This window comes from Meles meles, chromosome 2, assembly GCF_922984935.1.
Source record: "Meles meles chromosome 2, mMelMel3.1 paternal haplotype, whole genome shotgun sequence".
Classification (NCBI taxonomy): domain Eukaryota; kingdom Metazoa; phylum Chordata; class Mammalia; order Carnivora; family Mustelidae; genus Meles; species Meles meles.
The window spans coordinates 108,736,732-108,754,920 of record NC_060067.1 but is presented as its reverse complement, the minus strand read 5'-3'; the positions used below and the strand labels follow the sequence as shown (position 1 = coordinate 108,754,920).

The following is an 18,189-nucleotide window of genomic DNA, read 5'->3' as shown; positions in this document are numbered from 1 at the left end:
CCCCAAGTTCATGACCTGAGCTGAAGGCAAATGCTTAACTGACTGAGCCACCCAGGTGCCCCTGAGTTAAATGTATTTTTAAAAAATTTCCTGACACAATGAATCCCTCAGTGTTCAAAAATTCCTTTGTAATCAAGATCACAATTAGTAGTACATAAATGAGCTAGATAGCACAAATCTATGATAAATATTTAAAAATATGTTAAAAGCATAGAAATAAAGTTTTATTGGAATGCATCCCTTAGTGACAAAGATGGGGGGGTCATGTCACCTTGCTTAAGGAGACTTTCTAGACACTGAGTCTTCAGCATCTCTCTGTTGGTACCCAGTACTAATCCTGTCAAGGCAAGGTTCACAGTGGTGATGTCTCTGGAGACCTATGCCTTTCTGTTAAAGTGGGAGGAGGACAACTGAGAAAGAAGAGGTGGAAGAGGAGAAGCTACAATGAGGCCTTCCTGTCAAGGCAAGGTTCACAGTGGTGATGTCTCTGGACATCTATGCTTTTCTGTTAAAGTGGGAGGAGGACAATTGAGAAAGAAGAGGTGGAAGAGGAGAAGCTACAATGAGGCCTGTACTCTCCAGCTCAGGAGAGTTTTCGGAAGGAGGACATCTGGAAGCTGAGGATGAGAAAACGGATTCCCCTGGAACTCCCCTTGAGATGTCTGTGGGTAACCCCAGTAGTAGAAATGTTCTAGCATGAAAGCTGCTGCTCTATCGAGAAAGCAATCGCTCAGTTTCTAGGGTGAATGGCTGCCGGAAGAGCTCCTTGACTAGCCATACCTGGAGATCTGTACTGCTCAAGCACTTGACGAAAGTTCCAGTTAAATCTGGTCCAAAGAGATTGGTAGGTGCTAGCTCTCACCAAATAGCTCTCCCTCTGCTTACGGAGGTTACTCACTCCATGAGGTAGGAAAACACCCTCTGGATCACAGATTTCAATAAATCCTGTAAAAATTCATCTTTTTGAAGATCATAACCTAAAATGTTTGGAATACTTTTTTGATTTTGGTTTTCATTCTACTCTATGACATGTACATAGGTGATAAAATTGGAATATAATGGCTAGTCACTCTGTATTCACTCCAAACCACATATTCTCAATTTTTTCCCATATGTTTTTTTAGTTCAACTAAAATCTCAGCACATAGAGACCCTGCAATAGTGTGATATTTGGCATAAGACGATTCTGTCTCATATCCTATTTTGAAAGGAACAGAAGATCCTTTAAAATATATATATTTTTTACAATAAAAAGCCTCTCTTGTGTAATGGATTCCAAGAAAGGCCAGTACAGCCTACACTGTTTTTTCCCCACTTTTCTTGTCATAAAACATAAATGAATTATTTGGATAGGAAATCTTGAAAATGTACAGACTACTCCCAAATGTCAAATAACTGTCATTATTTGGTTATCCTGCATAATTAAAAGTTACTTCTGTTTACAAGTTTTAATTTGATTCCACGGACTTTTGTTCTCTGAGATATTTTGTCCCATCTGTTCAGGGACTCCTCAGAAGGATCGCAGAAATTGGCTATACACATAAATCTAACTTAGGTAAAAATTAAAAGATCTCAAAGTATATTGGAGAACTTGCGTTGATTTTTCGAGAAACCATCACATAGTCAAACTATGCCTTACAAAGAACATTTGAGTTGATTTCTATTTACCAAAGTAGAAACTAATGGGATTTCACATGCCAGGTCAGACTGACCTCTTTATTATGACAGAAACACATCAATTTTGTAAACTGACAAGTGAAAATCAAAGCAAAACAAGATGAAATAATAAATGCCAAGTTAATAATTTAGACTTCTTGGCTATAGGAGAAACAGTCATAATGCCTGGATGCCCAAGCTATCCAGGATTGTTCTATGTATAGGGGAGGATGTAACGGTTCAAAAAGGTATTTATTAAGGACTTCATTACGCATGTATGCTAAATGCCAAAAGGATGCATGCACTAGAACTGAATTCTGGACCCTTATGGATTTATGCGTTCATCAAATGTTAGAACTACATTTAAACTATCCAAACTAAATTTATCTCTGAAATGATACAAATTAAGGGGGGAAATGGACAGAGTAAAATATGTTTCATGGTCCTACATGTCATATGCCAGATAGAAAATGAACTGAGCACCATCTGACAGCACAATAAAAAAACAGACCGAGAGAAGTAAGGCAACTCATTGGTCTGACAGTGGAGACAGCCCCCCTCGTCCCGTCCCACCTGGAGGCATGGGCCTGTATTGAGCTTATCTGAAACAAAGCCACTCAAGGTCTTCTGGTGCTCTTCAAGACCTAGGTGGGTGTTTTGCCAGCGCATGTGGGATGCAGTGATGTTTTGCCCAAGAATGAGAATAAAGAAATGAGCATTAGGTTGTGGCCTATGATCAGCACACAGGCATGTACAGGAGACTTAAGTGAGACTTAAACAACACCTACAGATATTATTATCCTATCAGAGGAAGGGGATACGCCAATCAAAAATGTGCTGGTGGGCCACAGAGGCAGAGTACAGAAGATAAGCTGAGGCAAACATCTGAAATGTCTAGGGAAGTTCTGTCCAGGGAGCAAAGGCTTCAAGGGTTCTGGCCCTAGTGCAAGGCTTCGGATCATGACTAGCAGGCTTGTTCACTTCTCTGAAGACCTGAAGATACTGGCAAGTGGGAGGTAGAAGGGAACCATGGAGAAGAATTTTGGTTGGGAATAAAAGACCTAGGTTGGAGCTTCAGCAATTCCATTCACTAGTTGTGCTGTCCTGGACAGGTGACTAGGTTTCTAGTCTAGGTTGTGTAAAGTCAAGAAGGTTCAAAGTGCTTTATTTGAATTATTTCACATAACCTTCACAACAACCACTAGAGGAAGTACTATTAGTCTCTACCGTCCTTAGCATGATTCTAGGGAATAGAGATGGTAATTTGTTTGCCTAAAGTCAACAACTGAAAAGTGCTGACCCAGAGCCAAAATCCATTATAGTAGCAGGTTGACTGATCCATTTCATAGGTGGGTGGAAGAATTAAATAAGTAATGTGTTCATTCACTCTCAACATTTAACAAACGTGTGCCCAATACCGTGTTACCTGCTAGAGCACTTAGCACAGAGCTTTGGTCCATGAGAAGTACTCAGTAATGTTTGCAATCATTATTAAGAAGAAGGAAATGCTTGTGGGGAGGTGGACATTCCAATTCCTCTAACACTCATACTTCTCAAGGTAGATTAAAAGATTGGTTGTGTGATCTTTGTTAATATCAAGCTCCCCAAGTTGGGACCTCAGTTGTATTTTGTGCCAACCAGGCTAAAGGCTGGGCCCCAGATGATGGCACATTTACTAGGGGAAAATTCTGGCAGCTAGGATGCTGCTGGTTTCACTTTTCAGGAAAAAAAAGAAAGAAAAAGAAAGAAGGAAGGAAGGAAGGAAAGAGAGAAGGGAAAGGGATAGGGGAAGGGAAGGGAAAAGAAACACTTCCAAAAGGTGGGCTGACAAAATATAATCAAGATTTCTATTTCTGTGCTGAGAAAAAGTGGAAGAAAAGTTTTATAGCTTCTCATATAAGTAAAGAGGAAGAGCAAAAACAGACTACACTCAAAGAAAAATATTTTTAAAATCTAGATTTTCTGAGCGCTTATTTCGCTTTTTCATAGAGTCCTTAGACTCATTATCAGAGATCAAATGATTATCATCAAGAGAATGTTTTACAAACGCTGGCCTCACAACAACTCTGTCTGCGGTTGTTAATTAACTAATAATTATTCTCATATAAGTACTTCAGGTAGACAACTTGGACCCATAAAATGGTTTAGTACAAAGAGAATCATGAAAGCTCTGCCAAAAATACAAGACGAATGATCTTCTCTTATGGTATCACTTTCCAGCAAGCTTCCATTACCACGCTAGTCCCTTTTGTGAAGAATGCCTCTCTCACATGCAAATTGCCTTAACCTTGTTTGTGAGAAGTGATGTTTTTCTAAAGTATAGACATATACACAAAATCTTTGCCTTCATTGAGGAAAAAGAGCTCTCTACTTCAATTCCTTTCAAATAAAGAATGTATTCAGGTTTATGGACACACGCTTTTTCTCCCTTCTTATGATGCAACCTGGATTTCTTTCTCAAATACATTCAGTTGAAATGTATGCTTAGATATGCAATAGCCAATGTTTAGTGTAAGTTGGTCAGTGTCACCACTAGTTGGAGGAAGGCTGAAATACTACAAAATTAATGATTTTTAAACCTGTGTATAAATACTATACATGTGTAAAATACATGTGTCTCTGAAAATGCAACATAAAATTCTAGAGTATTATCTTACTGTGAGCATGATATTCTAGCCAATGGTGGACATGATTCAATCAAATACCTACAACAAGGATATGGCTTTTTTTTTTCATGTTTAGTTTGTTCTGCAAAGTCTGGCTTCCACGTAATGTGAAAATCCGGCTAGGTAATAAGGAAACACATTTGTGCAAAATCATGGTAGCACAATATGAAGGGAAAGCAGTACTTTCAATGTCTGTGTTGTTGTATCATTTTAGTTAGCAACTTAAAAGGACTTTAATTGTTGCAACTAAATATGATAAGCTAGACTTGATGATACCGATTACAATATGATGGCTACCCAGGCACCTTGTATGATAGTCAAGGCCCCAAAAGACCAATAGCCATAAATATGATGGGAATTTCTAGCCTACTATGTAAGAAATCCCTGTGCATTTTTTACACATGTTTCAATTTTAATGATATACTGGATATAAACTATTTGCTTCCTTTTTATGGTATAAGCATGATAAAAAAACAAAAGTAGTTACCTTACTATAAATGGTACCGAGTACAAAGGATACATTTATTATGACAAAAATGGCTTACATTCTACATTATAGACCAAAATATTAAGTAATTGAAAAAAACAACACTAAACTCGATGGTAACTCACAAAATCCTGAGGAAAAAATAACAAAACCTTTTATAAAATACTGAATATTTTTTCTTTCTATGTATGTCTTTCTCCAATTACCTCACTCAAACCCAAATATTATAAAAAAGGTAAGAGAGCTTAACACTGGTTAACAGTCAACTAAAACCTGTCTTTTCATATCATTTCCTGGAAAACTTACATGGATTTCTCACATGGCTGTATATCCAAATGCAGTAATATACATAAGGTGTTTTTCTTTTCCTTGTCAGAAGTAAAAGACAAGAAAGACTCCTCTAAATTTTCTCCTTGAGTTATCAAATATTTTGTCCCAATTCATGCTCCTTCCCTCAACCCTTTCAAGCCTCTGTAAGACAACATACTTAAAATCCATTTCTTGCTGCCCGAGCCTCTCAGCTCAACGAAGGCAGAAACCATGTGTTCGGCTGCATATACAGAAAAAGATATTCTATGAAGAAATATTTTTACAGAGAACTAAAAATATATAAAATAAAATAAAAATATGATAGGAAAATTGAGGTACTCTGAATTTTATTTTTTGGCTCTTTGCCAATGATTTCTATGTTCTTTTTTAACTAGTATAAATATCACAGCTACCATAAACATCTCTTTTCAATAATCTGATATCTGACAAGCATAGTGATGCCCTAATATTTCATTTTTTGGCCAGACTTACATCTCATAGTAATTTTTCTGCACTTGGCGCAAATATTTTTAATAGCTGCTGCCTGAACCGGTATATAATCCTGGTCCTTTCTACTTGATCGCTCATTCTTTCTCCTTCTCTCCTTTATCTTTTTTCCCCAGCTTCAACAAGGGTTAGTCTGCAATTTTCTGATATTACCTTTTTATGTCAGCAACTTTAGAGGCCAATAGAGTCGATTGTGACATTTAATTCCAAGCCTCTATCACCAGTCCAGATTTTGTTCCCAATTCCCAGGACTCCACTTCCAAACCTCACTTAGACATTTCCAGAGCTATGTGTGTCCCTTTTACTCAAACTCATTTCTCCTGAAACTTGTGTGTTTTTCCAAAAACGTTCTCATCCTCCTAGACCCCTAGGACTGAACCACTCAAATCAACTTTTCTTTCCTTTGCCCCATTGATTTATAGCTCTAAGTCCTTGGACAGCTCTTTGGAATAGCTCACTTTGTTTTATTCTGAACACTATCATTGTTTTGATTTGGTCACCTCAACTTTTAGATACATTATCAAGTTCCTAATTTATATTCCTACTCATCCTTGTTCATTTTGCAAGCATTTTTCCAAGCTTACCAACTTCAGGTTATGTGTCAATGTTGACAGAACAAGAATCATATCACCCTGTGTTCCTTGAAGCTAGCTATTTATTTATTTATTTATTTATTATATCTAAATGTTTCTATTTTGGGGCCTCCTGGGTGGTGCAAGCTGGATAAGTGGCTTGATTTCAGCTCAGGTCATGAACTCAGGTTCCTGGGATCAAGCTCCATGTCAGACTCCATACTCAGCTGGGAGTCTACCTGAAGATTCTCTCTCTCCCTTTCCTTCTGCCCTCTGCCCTACTCTCTCTCTTTCTCTCTCTCTCAAATAAATAAATCTTTAAATGTTTCTATTTTTTTTTTAATGCTTCTAGGTAAATTTTGGGGTCTTTAGAATTTTTTTTAAGATTTTTATTTCTTTATCTGAGAGAGAGAGACAGAGACAGATACAGTAGGAGCAGGGGGAGAAAGCAGAGAGAGAGGGAGAAAGCAGAGAGAGAGGGAGAAGCAGATTCCCTGCTGAGCAGGGAGCCAGATGTGGGGCTCGATCCCAGGACCCTGAGATCATGACCCCAGCTAAAGTTAGACAATTGACTGATTAAGCTTTCCAGGCACCCCTAAATGTTTCTAATTTTTATATTAAAACTTAATATTCCCCTTACCCCAAACTGTCAATTTTTATAGGACATATATATATATATTTTTTCAAAATCAGGAACCTGAAATATAGAAGGATATGATGTGATGCACAGAAATGACAATAACTGCAGCCACAAGAGAAACTCGAGGCTAATGGCTCTTGGTATATGTGTTGCTGCCAGATGCCAAAGGCAGAAGAAGGGAGTTTTTAAGATGAAATTTTGTCTCAAACATTCATCATGGCAACTAAATAAAGTTTTGATAGAGAATAATATAACCAAACCTTTATAGAGGTATTCTTCAGGGACCAATCAAATGCCATGTTAGTGCCACTAATTCCCCATTTCACCCTTCAAAATGTTGGAAATGGCTTTTTTAAGTTAGACAAAAAGAAGCGGGGAGACACTCTGGAACCTATGATATTTCATATCAAGAATTACCTAATAATTCAAAGCAGACGATGAGAGATAATTTTCTTGTATAAATTTAGATGGTTTCGTAGAGGCCTGCAAAAAACTGCTCTGATCCCGTATTCAGTGACTGGTCTGTGGTTAATATTAGGATAAGGCAAAAATGTGGATAAAGGATAAGAGTTCCACCATGTGGTTTGCTCGTTAGATGAAAGCAGAGGAATAAATTCTAATTTAATATTAAGTCTTTCCAGTGCAGCCTGAAACTATATCTGGCTTGAAATGTCTTCATTTTATTATTCTTTTCTTTCCTTTCTTATTCTACATGATTTCAGTTTCACCTTCACAATTCTGTGGTAGCCGGACTTGCCACATAACGTAGTCTCAAACACAACTTGTGTATGTGTGTATATATGTGTGTACACACACACACACCCAAACACATATATGTGATCTCAGAGTCTACGATTTTAGGACTTAAAAGAAAGTTCCAAATAAATAAATATTTCTAACTCATGAAACCGTTATTAGGTTTCTAACGCTTATCACTGTTCTAGATGTTCTTGTTGTAATAATGAATAATAAAGAAACCTTTGAAATGATGCAGTTTGCTTGACTTCTGTCAGCTCCCCCCCATCCTAATTTTGGGATAACTTTCTAATCTTTGGTCTGAAATGAGTCTTTTTCATTAATGAGAACTAACTACCCAAATGAAATACATCTATTTGGATTTCTTCTTTCTCTAAAATGGTCTGGTGAATAACAACCCCAAATTGAAACCAGACTATATATAATTTTATCATCCAAAATCAGAAGTAGAAACAGGAAACAAAGACCCCAATATATATAAATTAGATCCTCAAACGACAAGCATTTGTATTAAACAGTTTCAAAACTTTATAAGATAATACAAGTTTTTATTTTCAACATAAAGAACCACAGACCAATTTAAAATAGCAACCTTGTTCTAGATAGGCTATCAAATTCCTTTACTTGTAAGGCAGACGCTAAGGAGGAGAAATTCATGGCGTGTTTCTACTTAGCAAAGACTAGAGGAGCCAGGAGTTAATCGTCTGCTCAACTACAACAAAATCCTTAATACAATGAATCACATAACTTCTTGGAGGAAACTAAAATTAAAGGGATAGAATGAAACTGTTTTATTTGCCATTTATTTGACTTTCATGGCTAAATAGGGCAAAAAATAATCTACTTTCTTATTTTATAGTATATTTAAACAGAACAAACTATATTATGTTTAACTGTTGTTTCTTCACAACAACAAGAAGACATCACACTGTTTCAAAGAAAAAGATTTCAAGCATTGTAATCACAGTTTGTAGAAAGTTCAAGAGTCTGAGAACAAGGCAGACATTACTTTGAATGCAGGCTCTACTACTTCACTAGCTCTGTGACCCTACTCTTTACCTTCACCTCATCCAGTCTCAATCACTTCAAATGTAAAAAAGGGATAATCACAGCATCTACATCAACAGGTTGTTTTGAGGAGGAGATAATATAAATCACTTAGTAAATGTAGTTAAAAATAACGACCATTAATAATTATGAATTTTTGTTGGTCAGAAGGGTAAAATTAGTAAGGAGTGAATATATATAAAGGACTTGGAATAATGCCTGACACATAGTGTCAGATGCTGTCATCGCCATAGTTAAATGGTAAAGGGTTGCTGATGGAATGTGAAGGAAAACCAAAACTCATCCCGTAACTTCCATTCCTCTAGGAAATGAAAAGAATTCCTATTTGCTATAGACTTTATCGACACTAAGAAGTCAACCTGATAAGACAAAAAGATAGTCATGGATTGTAGAGGTTACCATTACTACTTGACTTTGCAGCTGACAGTGAATATGGAACAAAATATTAAGAAGAACTTGAGAAATAACTCATGAAGAAATTCTACATCTCTCCACCCCCACCCTTAGAATTAGCAGTCCTTTAAGGAAGAGGCTTAGTTAAGTGCTTTGCGGTCTTCTGATTCCTGCTTTCCACCTCTGTAGCCAACAAGCTTGGGAGCCTGGTAGGCAGAGCAGAGGGCTCCTGGGTTACCTAGGAGACACCACGTGATTACCTGGCAGGCTGCATGTGGGAGGGACTGGGAGGAATGGGATACTTTCTCCTAAGGTTGAAAATAATAGTGCACCCCTCAGTCCAAAAGAAGAAACTTCAATATACGTTCTCAATAAACTATAATCTCAGAGAGTCAAAAAGTTCTGTAAAGTTTTCCAACTCGTTCTTTGAGTACCTTTGAAGAAATTCATAGTTTTTGCATCATGTTACACAAGACACTAAGGAACATTTCTGAGTATTTACTTCAAAATGCATAATGTCCTAAGTTCAACATACTTTTAATTAAAATTTTTATTTCTATTTTCTTTTTGTTTTCCTTAGAGGGCCTAATTATAAGATGTGAGCTTAAAGATCAGCTAGTGGTCATAGCTCTTTCTCTACAGGACCGACTAAAGATTTAAGCATGGTAGAATGAAATTTCAGTGGTCTGCTTAGAAACAAACAAAAACATTTCCAAATCTCTTGAAAGACATGCACTCCATAATTGGAATTAACAGGCTTAAAAGCAATTGCTGATGAGTAACTGGATGATGACTGGAAGTAATTATTCTAAAGCAGAGTAAGTCACAAAATATACCCTTTCATGTAAGTGACCGAGAGGGTGGCTAAAGAGAACTATTGCTGACCTAAGTACTGAGTTAGTCTTGGTAATGTTTAACAGCAGGAAACACCTGTACTGTTGAAATGTACAGGCATTTTGGCTGCAGTGCCTAGCACACACTAGGTGCTTATTAGATATTTGCTGAGTGAATGGATTAATGTATAATTATAGTCTACTTATTATAAACATCTTATTACAGGTCTACTATGCAGTACTATTTATTTATTCTTTATACTACATTTTTATCATATTGTCTGTTTAATAAATATTAGCCAATGAACCTGACTGCAATAGAGATTTGTTAACAGAGGCACATGACTGTATTAATGTGAATTAATCTTTCTTTTGAGGAATAAAAGAACCATAGGGAAAGAAGAAAAATCTGTCATGATGAAAATATTATCTCTTGAATGATATCACTGTCCCTGGAAGAGTTATCAGTAGTGAACTGTGGCTATAGCATATGAAACATCTAAACCTGGATCAAGCATAAAATATCCATTGAACTCTTGGATATTTCAAAATATATGAATATATGAATACAGTTACTTAAGTAAGTTCTTACAACTACTTGTTAGCTAATTCTAACCTAGTAAATATTCACGTATATATACATGTGCATATATATGTGTATATATATATTACTTTCTCTCCTTCCTTATAATATACATACCCTTGCAATGTGATCTATGACTAAAGGATAGGATATGGAGACAAACAAGCAATGAAGCTGGGAGAAATTATAGAAAGGAGAAAAACCAGAAAAGGATAGGCACAACTCAACACTCCACATTTACCTAAGTATATAGACTCAATTCATATGAGCATAGGAGTACTTTTATTTTACTTTCGCCTGAAGCATTAGTATCTTGCACTTATAGATGTGACCTGCATTAAATCCAAGTAAACATTACATCATGCTGTTTAGATTCTAACTTTCAGAAAGGGCCACATTCAGTTTTCATTTGACTTAAGTGCAGTTTTAAAAGGGAAACATGTTGGGGTGCCTGGGTGGCTCAGCTGTTAAGCGTCTGCCTTCAACTCAGGTCAGGCTCCCTGCTCTGCCCAAAGCCTGCTTCTCCCTCTCCCCTCCCTCTGCTTGTATTTCCTCTCTCACTCTCTCTCTCTCTGTCAAATAAATAAATAAAATCTTAAAAAAAAAAACATGTTATCAGTTTAAATTTCCACAATATCTAATTTCTGCTGCCACATTCACTCTTCAATTTATAATCTGTCTTATTCCATTGATATTTTCTGTTTATGCATCAGTCTCTCTATCCAGACTGCAACTTGATGAAGTCTCTGGCATCTTGTCATCCTAAGTGCCCTACAAAGAGTAGGTCCTTATTCATGTTTATGGAAATACGGTTTGCTCTCGCACTGTCTTCCTCCAACTACATTTTGGTTAGCTTCCACTGATTTTGGGGTGCCGTGGTAAGAGCCGCAGCAATTTTTTCTCTCCATCTTTCACCTGATGGGTCTTCATCTTTTACAGAGGTAGCGTATTCTTCAAGGGTAACTGAATACCAAATAGTATCTTAAACAACAATACAAAAGCGACATAGCTTATTCGTTACTTATTACAGGTAGAAAAAAAATATTGGTATTGACATGAATACCAACATATCAATGTGTAAATATCTTCTTTTACCATAAACATCAAAATATGAATAGCTGACAGGAACAACTTCACTAAAGGCACTCTTCGAAAGTTACGAAGTAAATGGCAACGTCTGCTACCGGGTTGAATTTTTTTTTTTTTTTTTTTAAGGAGCCAAAAAAGTCACTTAGCAATGTGAGCTATTGAAAGATGGTTCTTAAAATAGTTCATTGTTTTCAGGGTAATGGGAAAATTCTTTCATGGTATATGTGTGTGTGTGTGTGTTTGCGTGTGTGTGTGTGTACTTCTTTAAAGCAAATGGAAAATATAGTATCTTCCATTCTAAGTACTATGTTATAATTTAACATAAGCTTAATCTTAGAGACTTGCTCTTTGGGTTACCTAGGAGACACCACGTGATTACCTGGCAAACAGCATTAGCACATAGGCTCAAGTCTCTTACCATCAAATCCATCTTCTTCTGACCCCAGTTCATCATCTGAGCAGATGTTGAGGACATTTACCAGCATCTCGGTCACTAAAAAGGAAAAAAGTAAAAGCAAAAACATTCAGATTTTTTATTATAACCTTAATGTTTACTCTGGCATTATCAATGAGCAAGCTTAGCAATAACATTTCTTACCTGTATTGTAGAGAATCTCCTGCAAGATAGTTTCTATAAAATTCAGATCATTAAAGATAACCGCCTTTGTGATTCTACACAGACTTTTTGTTTATAAAAGTATTAGCTCGTGTCTATGAAATCGTGTAACATTTAACTAGCCATAGGTCAACAGACAATGGACAACCAAATATGTGGCTGTGGATATACCATATGTCTATGAAAGAGGAAAGGGCTACTTCTGAATTTTTACTTGTTGTACAATGAGGCTACTAGATGTAGACCACATTGCGACCTTCTGTTTTGCAGGGACTCAATGAATGCTAGATCTCTTCTTAAATCTTTTTAATCCCCCAGAGAACCCAGCACAGTGATAGGCATGGAGTTCTGTGTTTAATAAAAAATGTTGATTGAGGGACTAATATATTGGAAGTAGTTTCGAGAATACTAATTTAAAAAATAAATGAATTGATACATGTATCATGAAATTTTATTTTCAGAAAGCCTTTAACAGGGGCGCCTGGGTGGCTCAGTGGATTAAGCCGCTGCCTTCGGCTCAGGTCATGATCTCAGGGTCCTGGGATCGAGCCCCGCATCGGGCTCTCTGCTCCTCAGGGAGCCTGCTTCCTCCTCTCTCTCTGCCTGCCTCTCTGCCTACTTGTGATCTCTCTCTCTGTCAAATAAATAAAATAAAATCTTAAAAAAAAAAAAAAAAAGCTTTAACAATAAAACTTAGGTAAGTTTAACAAGAGATCCAGTCGGGTAAATTGATGACAATAAAACTGCCTGAGTGTTGTCACAGAAATTAGTACTGCATCAGTTTTACACTACAAGGTGCATGTTATTTACATTTTTTTATTTTTTATTTTATTTTATTTTATTTTACGTTATTTATATTTAACTGTTTCTAAATTAGGTTGGTTTCTATCATGAAGGTGAAAAGAAACTTGCTCACTATTTCCTCAAGAGCTACTCTTTGAATCCATGTTCTCCTAGAGTGGAAGACACAGGATAAAGAGTAAAACATCAGTGTAGTCAACACTCACCCATAGCTTCAGTTTAATTATCAAAAGTGAATTACGTACTCAAATATATGAATAGGTTCTTTTATAACAGATGTTCAAAATCTGAATATTTAATGGAAACAACCCAACTGTAGGGTGTTCAAAGGGTGCCCAGCAGTTATCAGGATTCACACCGCTTCTGTTTCCTGAAAAGCCAACAGAGGACAGTAACACATGCCGTGTTCTGATCAGGGTGGGACGTGGTGACATGGGTAGTGTTGGGAATACTTATCAGAGACTCTCAAAATTGATTCTTGACTTATTTTGGTGTCCAAAAGAAAGATTTATTCACTTACCAATCATAACTTCTGGGTTTAATCATTGTAGGGCATTTAAAGGAACCCCTCCCAACAAGTATTATCAGAAAATAAATATTACATTAATATAATACACATACTTATTAATATAAATAAATATTTTTTTAAATGTGTAGTTTTTCTCTACAACCCTCCAAGGGGATGCTGAAACATGTGCAAACTCTTACCTTTATTCTGATGTCTATTTACCTGCTCTAGTGCTGTATGCCAAGATGCATAAGAATGACCTGGTCTGTCCCAAGGCCTCCTGACCTAAACACTCAGGCTCAATGGGTGCCAGCCTGTCCTTGAAATTTTTGTTGAGGTTTAGGTCAAAAGAGAAAACAAAACAAAGGGAGTAGGAAGGAAGGAAGGAAAGGCAAGCCAATTCCTTTGAAAAACTGGGACAAGTTAATAGTTATAACTTTTTTCAATTTTTTTTTTAAATTTATTTGACAGACAGAGATCTCAAGTAGTTGGAGAGGCAGGCAGAGAGAGAGAGAGAGAGAGGAGGAAGCAGGCTTCCCGCTGAGCTGAGAGCCCAATGCGGAGCTCGATCCCAGGACCCTGGGACCATGACCTGAGCCGAAGGCAGAGGTTTAACCCATAGAGCCACCCAGGTGCCCCAATAGTTATAACTTTTTGAAATGAAAATTTGTCTCCCTTGGTAAACACTGATGGTCGCTCTATTTGTCATGAACCATTTTTTTGTTGTATATATTGTCTTTCAAATTATTATAGCCATTGATCACTATCATACTATGATTATTATCAACATCAGAAGTGTGAGATAGGGCGCCTGGGTGACTCAGTGGGTTAAGCCGCTGCCTTCGGCTCAGGTCATGATCTCGGGGTCCTGGGATCGAGTCCCGCATCGGGCTCTCTGCTCAGCAGGGAGCCTGCTTCCCTCTCTCTCTCTCTGCCTGCCTCTCTATCTACTTGTGATCTTGCTCTGTCAAATAAATAAATAAAATCTTAAAAAAAAAAGAAGTGTGAGATAGGCATAGCTATTTTAACCTTTTAATTTGAGTTTGTAAAATAAAATAGCACTTTTGAATTAATACAAAGGGAAAAGGAGAAAAAGTAGCCATTATTACATCTTGAAGCCAGTTAAACTACATATCTGTTACTCTTAAGAGTTAAATTGTTGCAATGAGATGATACAAATACTCCTAGTATTCCTCATTGCTTTTGCTTCCCCTTATTTCAGTCATTGCATTTTGTTAACAGGGTATACAGTGACATACTTTCAAATCACTTCTCTCATGTTGCAACTCATGAATTTTTTTGGTTAGAATAGTCCCCATCTCCTCCCATTCCTTCTTGTATGATTACAATAAGAACATCTCAAGATTTCCCAACACACCTTTTTCCCCAACAAATGGCAGGGACCAAGTGAAAACATCCATGAAATTTGGAAGCCAGTATGGGTGAGGAGAACAGTTGAATTGCCTGATATTCATGACGTTGTTCTCATACTTCAATACTGCAGCTGGAAACAACAAACACAAGGGCATTAGATTCACATGCACATATTTCTGCTTCCCCATGTGGCTTTAGTTGAGCCAGAGAATTCAACTATGTGACTTAAGTCACATATCAAGACAAGTAGCTTCATCAGTCACAAATGTTTATACTATTGGGAATTAAACTATACTCAGTATAATATGTAACTGCACGATATATGAACGCTAATATGAAATGGCATTATAATTTGGCAAATATTTATATAATATGGTTAATCAAAAGTCTGTCAGGAATTGGTCAAGCTCCTCTCACAGCCAAGAACATTGTAGTCTTACTTAACATCTAATGAGCCTAACAAAAGTGGTATAGCTAAATTAGTTTGACAATTTAATAATCTCCACAAATATTTGAACAGAATTTACTTCTATGCTTAAAGAAAAAAAGAAAACCACATATTGCCCAGTAGAACTCACAATGGTTGTACACAGTAGTCTAAATTAGATTGCATTCTTGACTTAATAAAGTGTCTGGATTGAATCCTGCACAAAAATTTTTTTTTTAAAGATTTTGTTTATTTATTTGACAGCAAGAGAGAGATCACAAGTAGGCAGAGGGAGAGAGAGAGGGAAGCAGGCTCCCTGCTGAGCAGAGATCCCGATATGGGACTCGATTCCAGGACTCTGAGATCATGACCTGAGCCGAAGGCAGCGGCTTAACCCACTGAGCCACCCAGGCGCCCCGAATCCTGCACAAAATTTTATACTGGTATCTGACTTCACCCTTGACTTCTGAAAAGAATGAACCACCCATGACTTAGGAAAATGAATCTGTCCCTTTCACTCTGCTTTGCATGGTGTCTGTAGTTTAGATACACAGTTACATAGGAAGTTATGCAGAGATCCTAAGAACATCGCTAGTCTCATTTGTAACCAGATTCAGAAATTCATTCTATAACAATGCTGATACAAGTTTAGTAGGTCTCTGTGAGTTCTTTCTCTTTCTTCCTTCTTTCTTCCTACTTTCCTTCCTTCCTCCCTACCTCTCCCCCCTCTCTCTCTTTCTCCCTTTCTTATTTCATTTTTAAGTAATCTCTGCAGCAAACACGGAGCTCGAACTTACAACCCCAAGATCAGGAGTTGCGTGCTCTGTTGACTGAGCCAGCAAGGAGCCCCTCTGTGAGTACTTTCAATTTAGGAAAAGCTACCTGCTTTAACGGCATCATCTGTTCTATGGATAGACAGTTTTAAATTGTGGGAAGTTCTCAAGTTGAGTTGAAAACTTCCTTACCATGTACTGATCCAAATCTACCCTCTGGAAAAATACAGAACAAGTATGCTTCTGATTCTAAATGACAATCCTTTAAATACGAAGAACAAAACTCTCACATCATACATTCTTGAGCTTTGGAAAGATTTTTACTTTTATTATCCTCTCATGGCCTGATTAGCATTACATTAGTGGAAACTACTGAAGAGATCCTAGATGATATCAAATGGGTTTTGTCTTGTTTTGTTTAGGGGTTTAAAACAGAGAAATCAACCCTTTCATTATTTTTTTATATTGTAGCACTTGATTACAGATAATAGCATAAAGACATCCCTTCAAAATCTATTTTTTGAAAAGCTACCAAAAGTTTACTGTGTTTGAAGCCCTTGCATTAACTTCTTACTTAAAAACATCTTTCACATAGCATTGCTTTCATAACTGTATTTGCTCCTCCACCTGGAATGTACATATATACATATAAATATGTATATGTACATGTGTGTATATATACATACATATATGTATATATATATATACATGTATGTATATGTAGGTGCCTAGGCTCCATGCCCAGAGTGGAGCCCACTGCTGAACTCATGACCCTGTGATCAAGACCTGAGCTGTGATAAGACTTGGACACTTAACCAACTGAGCCACACAGGTGCCCTCACCTGGGACATTTTCTTAGAAATTGCTAAGTACCCCGATTTTTCCATCCTGTGGTGTCCAGTCCAGACTCTACCCCTCCAGTGAAATCTTTTCTGATTTCTTCTAGTGGATATAATCTCAAACTTCTTCTGGATTCCAAAAGTCATTGACTTATACCTCTATATTGCATTTATTAATCAATTTTGATCACAGCCATTCTATGTCTTTAAGACATAACTTCCATAACTTTAAAGACAAGTGTCATGCAATAAGCTTCACATTTGTGTTTCACATACCACCTTTTTAAAATTTTTGTAAAGATTTTCTTTATTTATTTGTCAGAGAAAGAAAGAGATAGCACAAAGTGGGGGGGTGGGGTGCAGGAGGCAGAGGGAGAAGCAGGCTCTTCATGCAGGACTTGATCCCAGGACCCTGGGATCATGACTTGAGCCAAAGGTAGATGCTAACCAACTGACCCACCCAGGCGTCCCTACATACCACCTTTTATTTTATTTTTATTTATTTATTTTATTTTTTAAGAGATTTTATTTATTTATTTGACAGACAGAGACCACAACTAGACAGAGAGGCAGAGAGAGAGAAAGAGGGAGAAGCAGGCTCCCCACTGAGCAGAGAGCCCAATGCAGGGCTGGATCCCAGGACCCTGAGATCATGACCTGAGCTGAAGGCAAAGGCTTAACCCACTGAGCCACCCAGGTGTCCCCATACCACCTTTTAAATACAGATGCTCAGAAGCTAAGGACTGATCTTGGTATTTCTCTTAAATTTTTTTTTTCAGGAAAATTCTTCCTATTCCCTTTGGCTTTACTTCAGATGGTATGGCTTTTAGGGCCTTTTCCTCATCCTGCTCATCCTTATTCTGGGAACACGCCACATTGGCAATACCCCTATAAAAGTGTGGCCCAGAACGAATAGAATCTTTTTGGTGGGTTTAATCAATGCAGAATATGAGGAGGCTCTGTTGTTTCTCCTGTAATTTGGATACTATATATATCATATTGTAGCCTAATAATATGTTGATGTTTTCAGCAGCTTGCGGTTCACTAAAATCATAATTGAGGACAGTATGGTCTTTGCTTTGAATCATATTTCTGGCTCACCAGCCTGGTTCCAGAGAACAGAATCACGACACTTTGGGGACAAGAAATGCAGATAGTGCAGTCAACACTGATATGAAGAGAATTATTCTCTTCTTCCCACAGAACGCTGAAGCCCGCACATGTTTCCATACACCCCTTCTTAAGTTACCCTATCATTTACGCCACATGATACTCGGCCTAAGGATACACTC

The 18,189-nt window shown here is 37.2% G+C and overlaps 1 protein-coding gene across 5 annotated transcripts in view; it reads right to left on the bottom strand.

The window, feature by feature from the left end:
• PPP3CA (protein phosphatase 3 catalytic subunit alpha) overlaps positions 1–18,189 on the bottom strand; it is a 322,846-nt gene that overhangs the window by 22,932 nt on the left and 281,725 nt on the right. For all 5 annotated transcript variants that reach the window (XM_045992725.1, XM_045992700.1, XM_045992690.1 and 2 more), the window contains 2 exons: positions 14,863–14,988; positions 11,978–12,052 (listed from right to left, as the gene is read on the bottom strand). In XM_045992725.1, the coding sequence (XP_045848681.1) occupies positions 11,978–12,052; positions 14,863–14,988 (201 nt within the window). The remainder of the gene's footprint in view (positions 1–11,977; positions 12,053–14,862; positions 14,989–18,189) is intronic.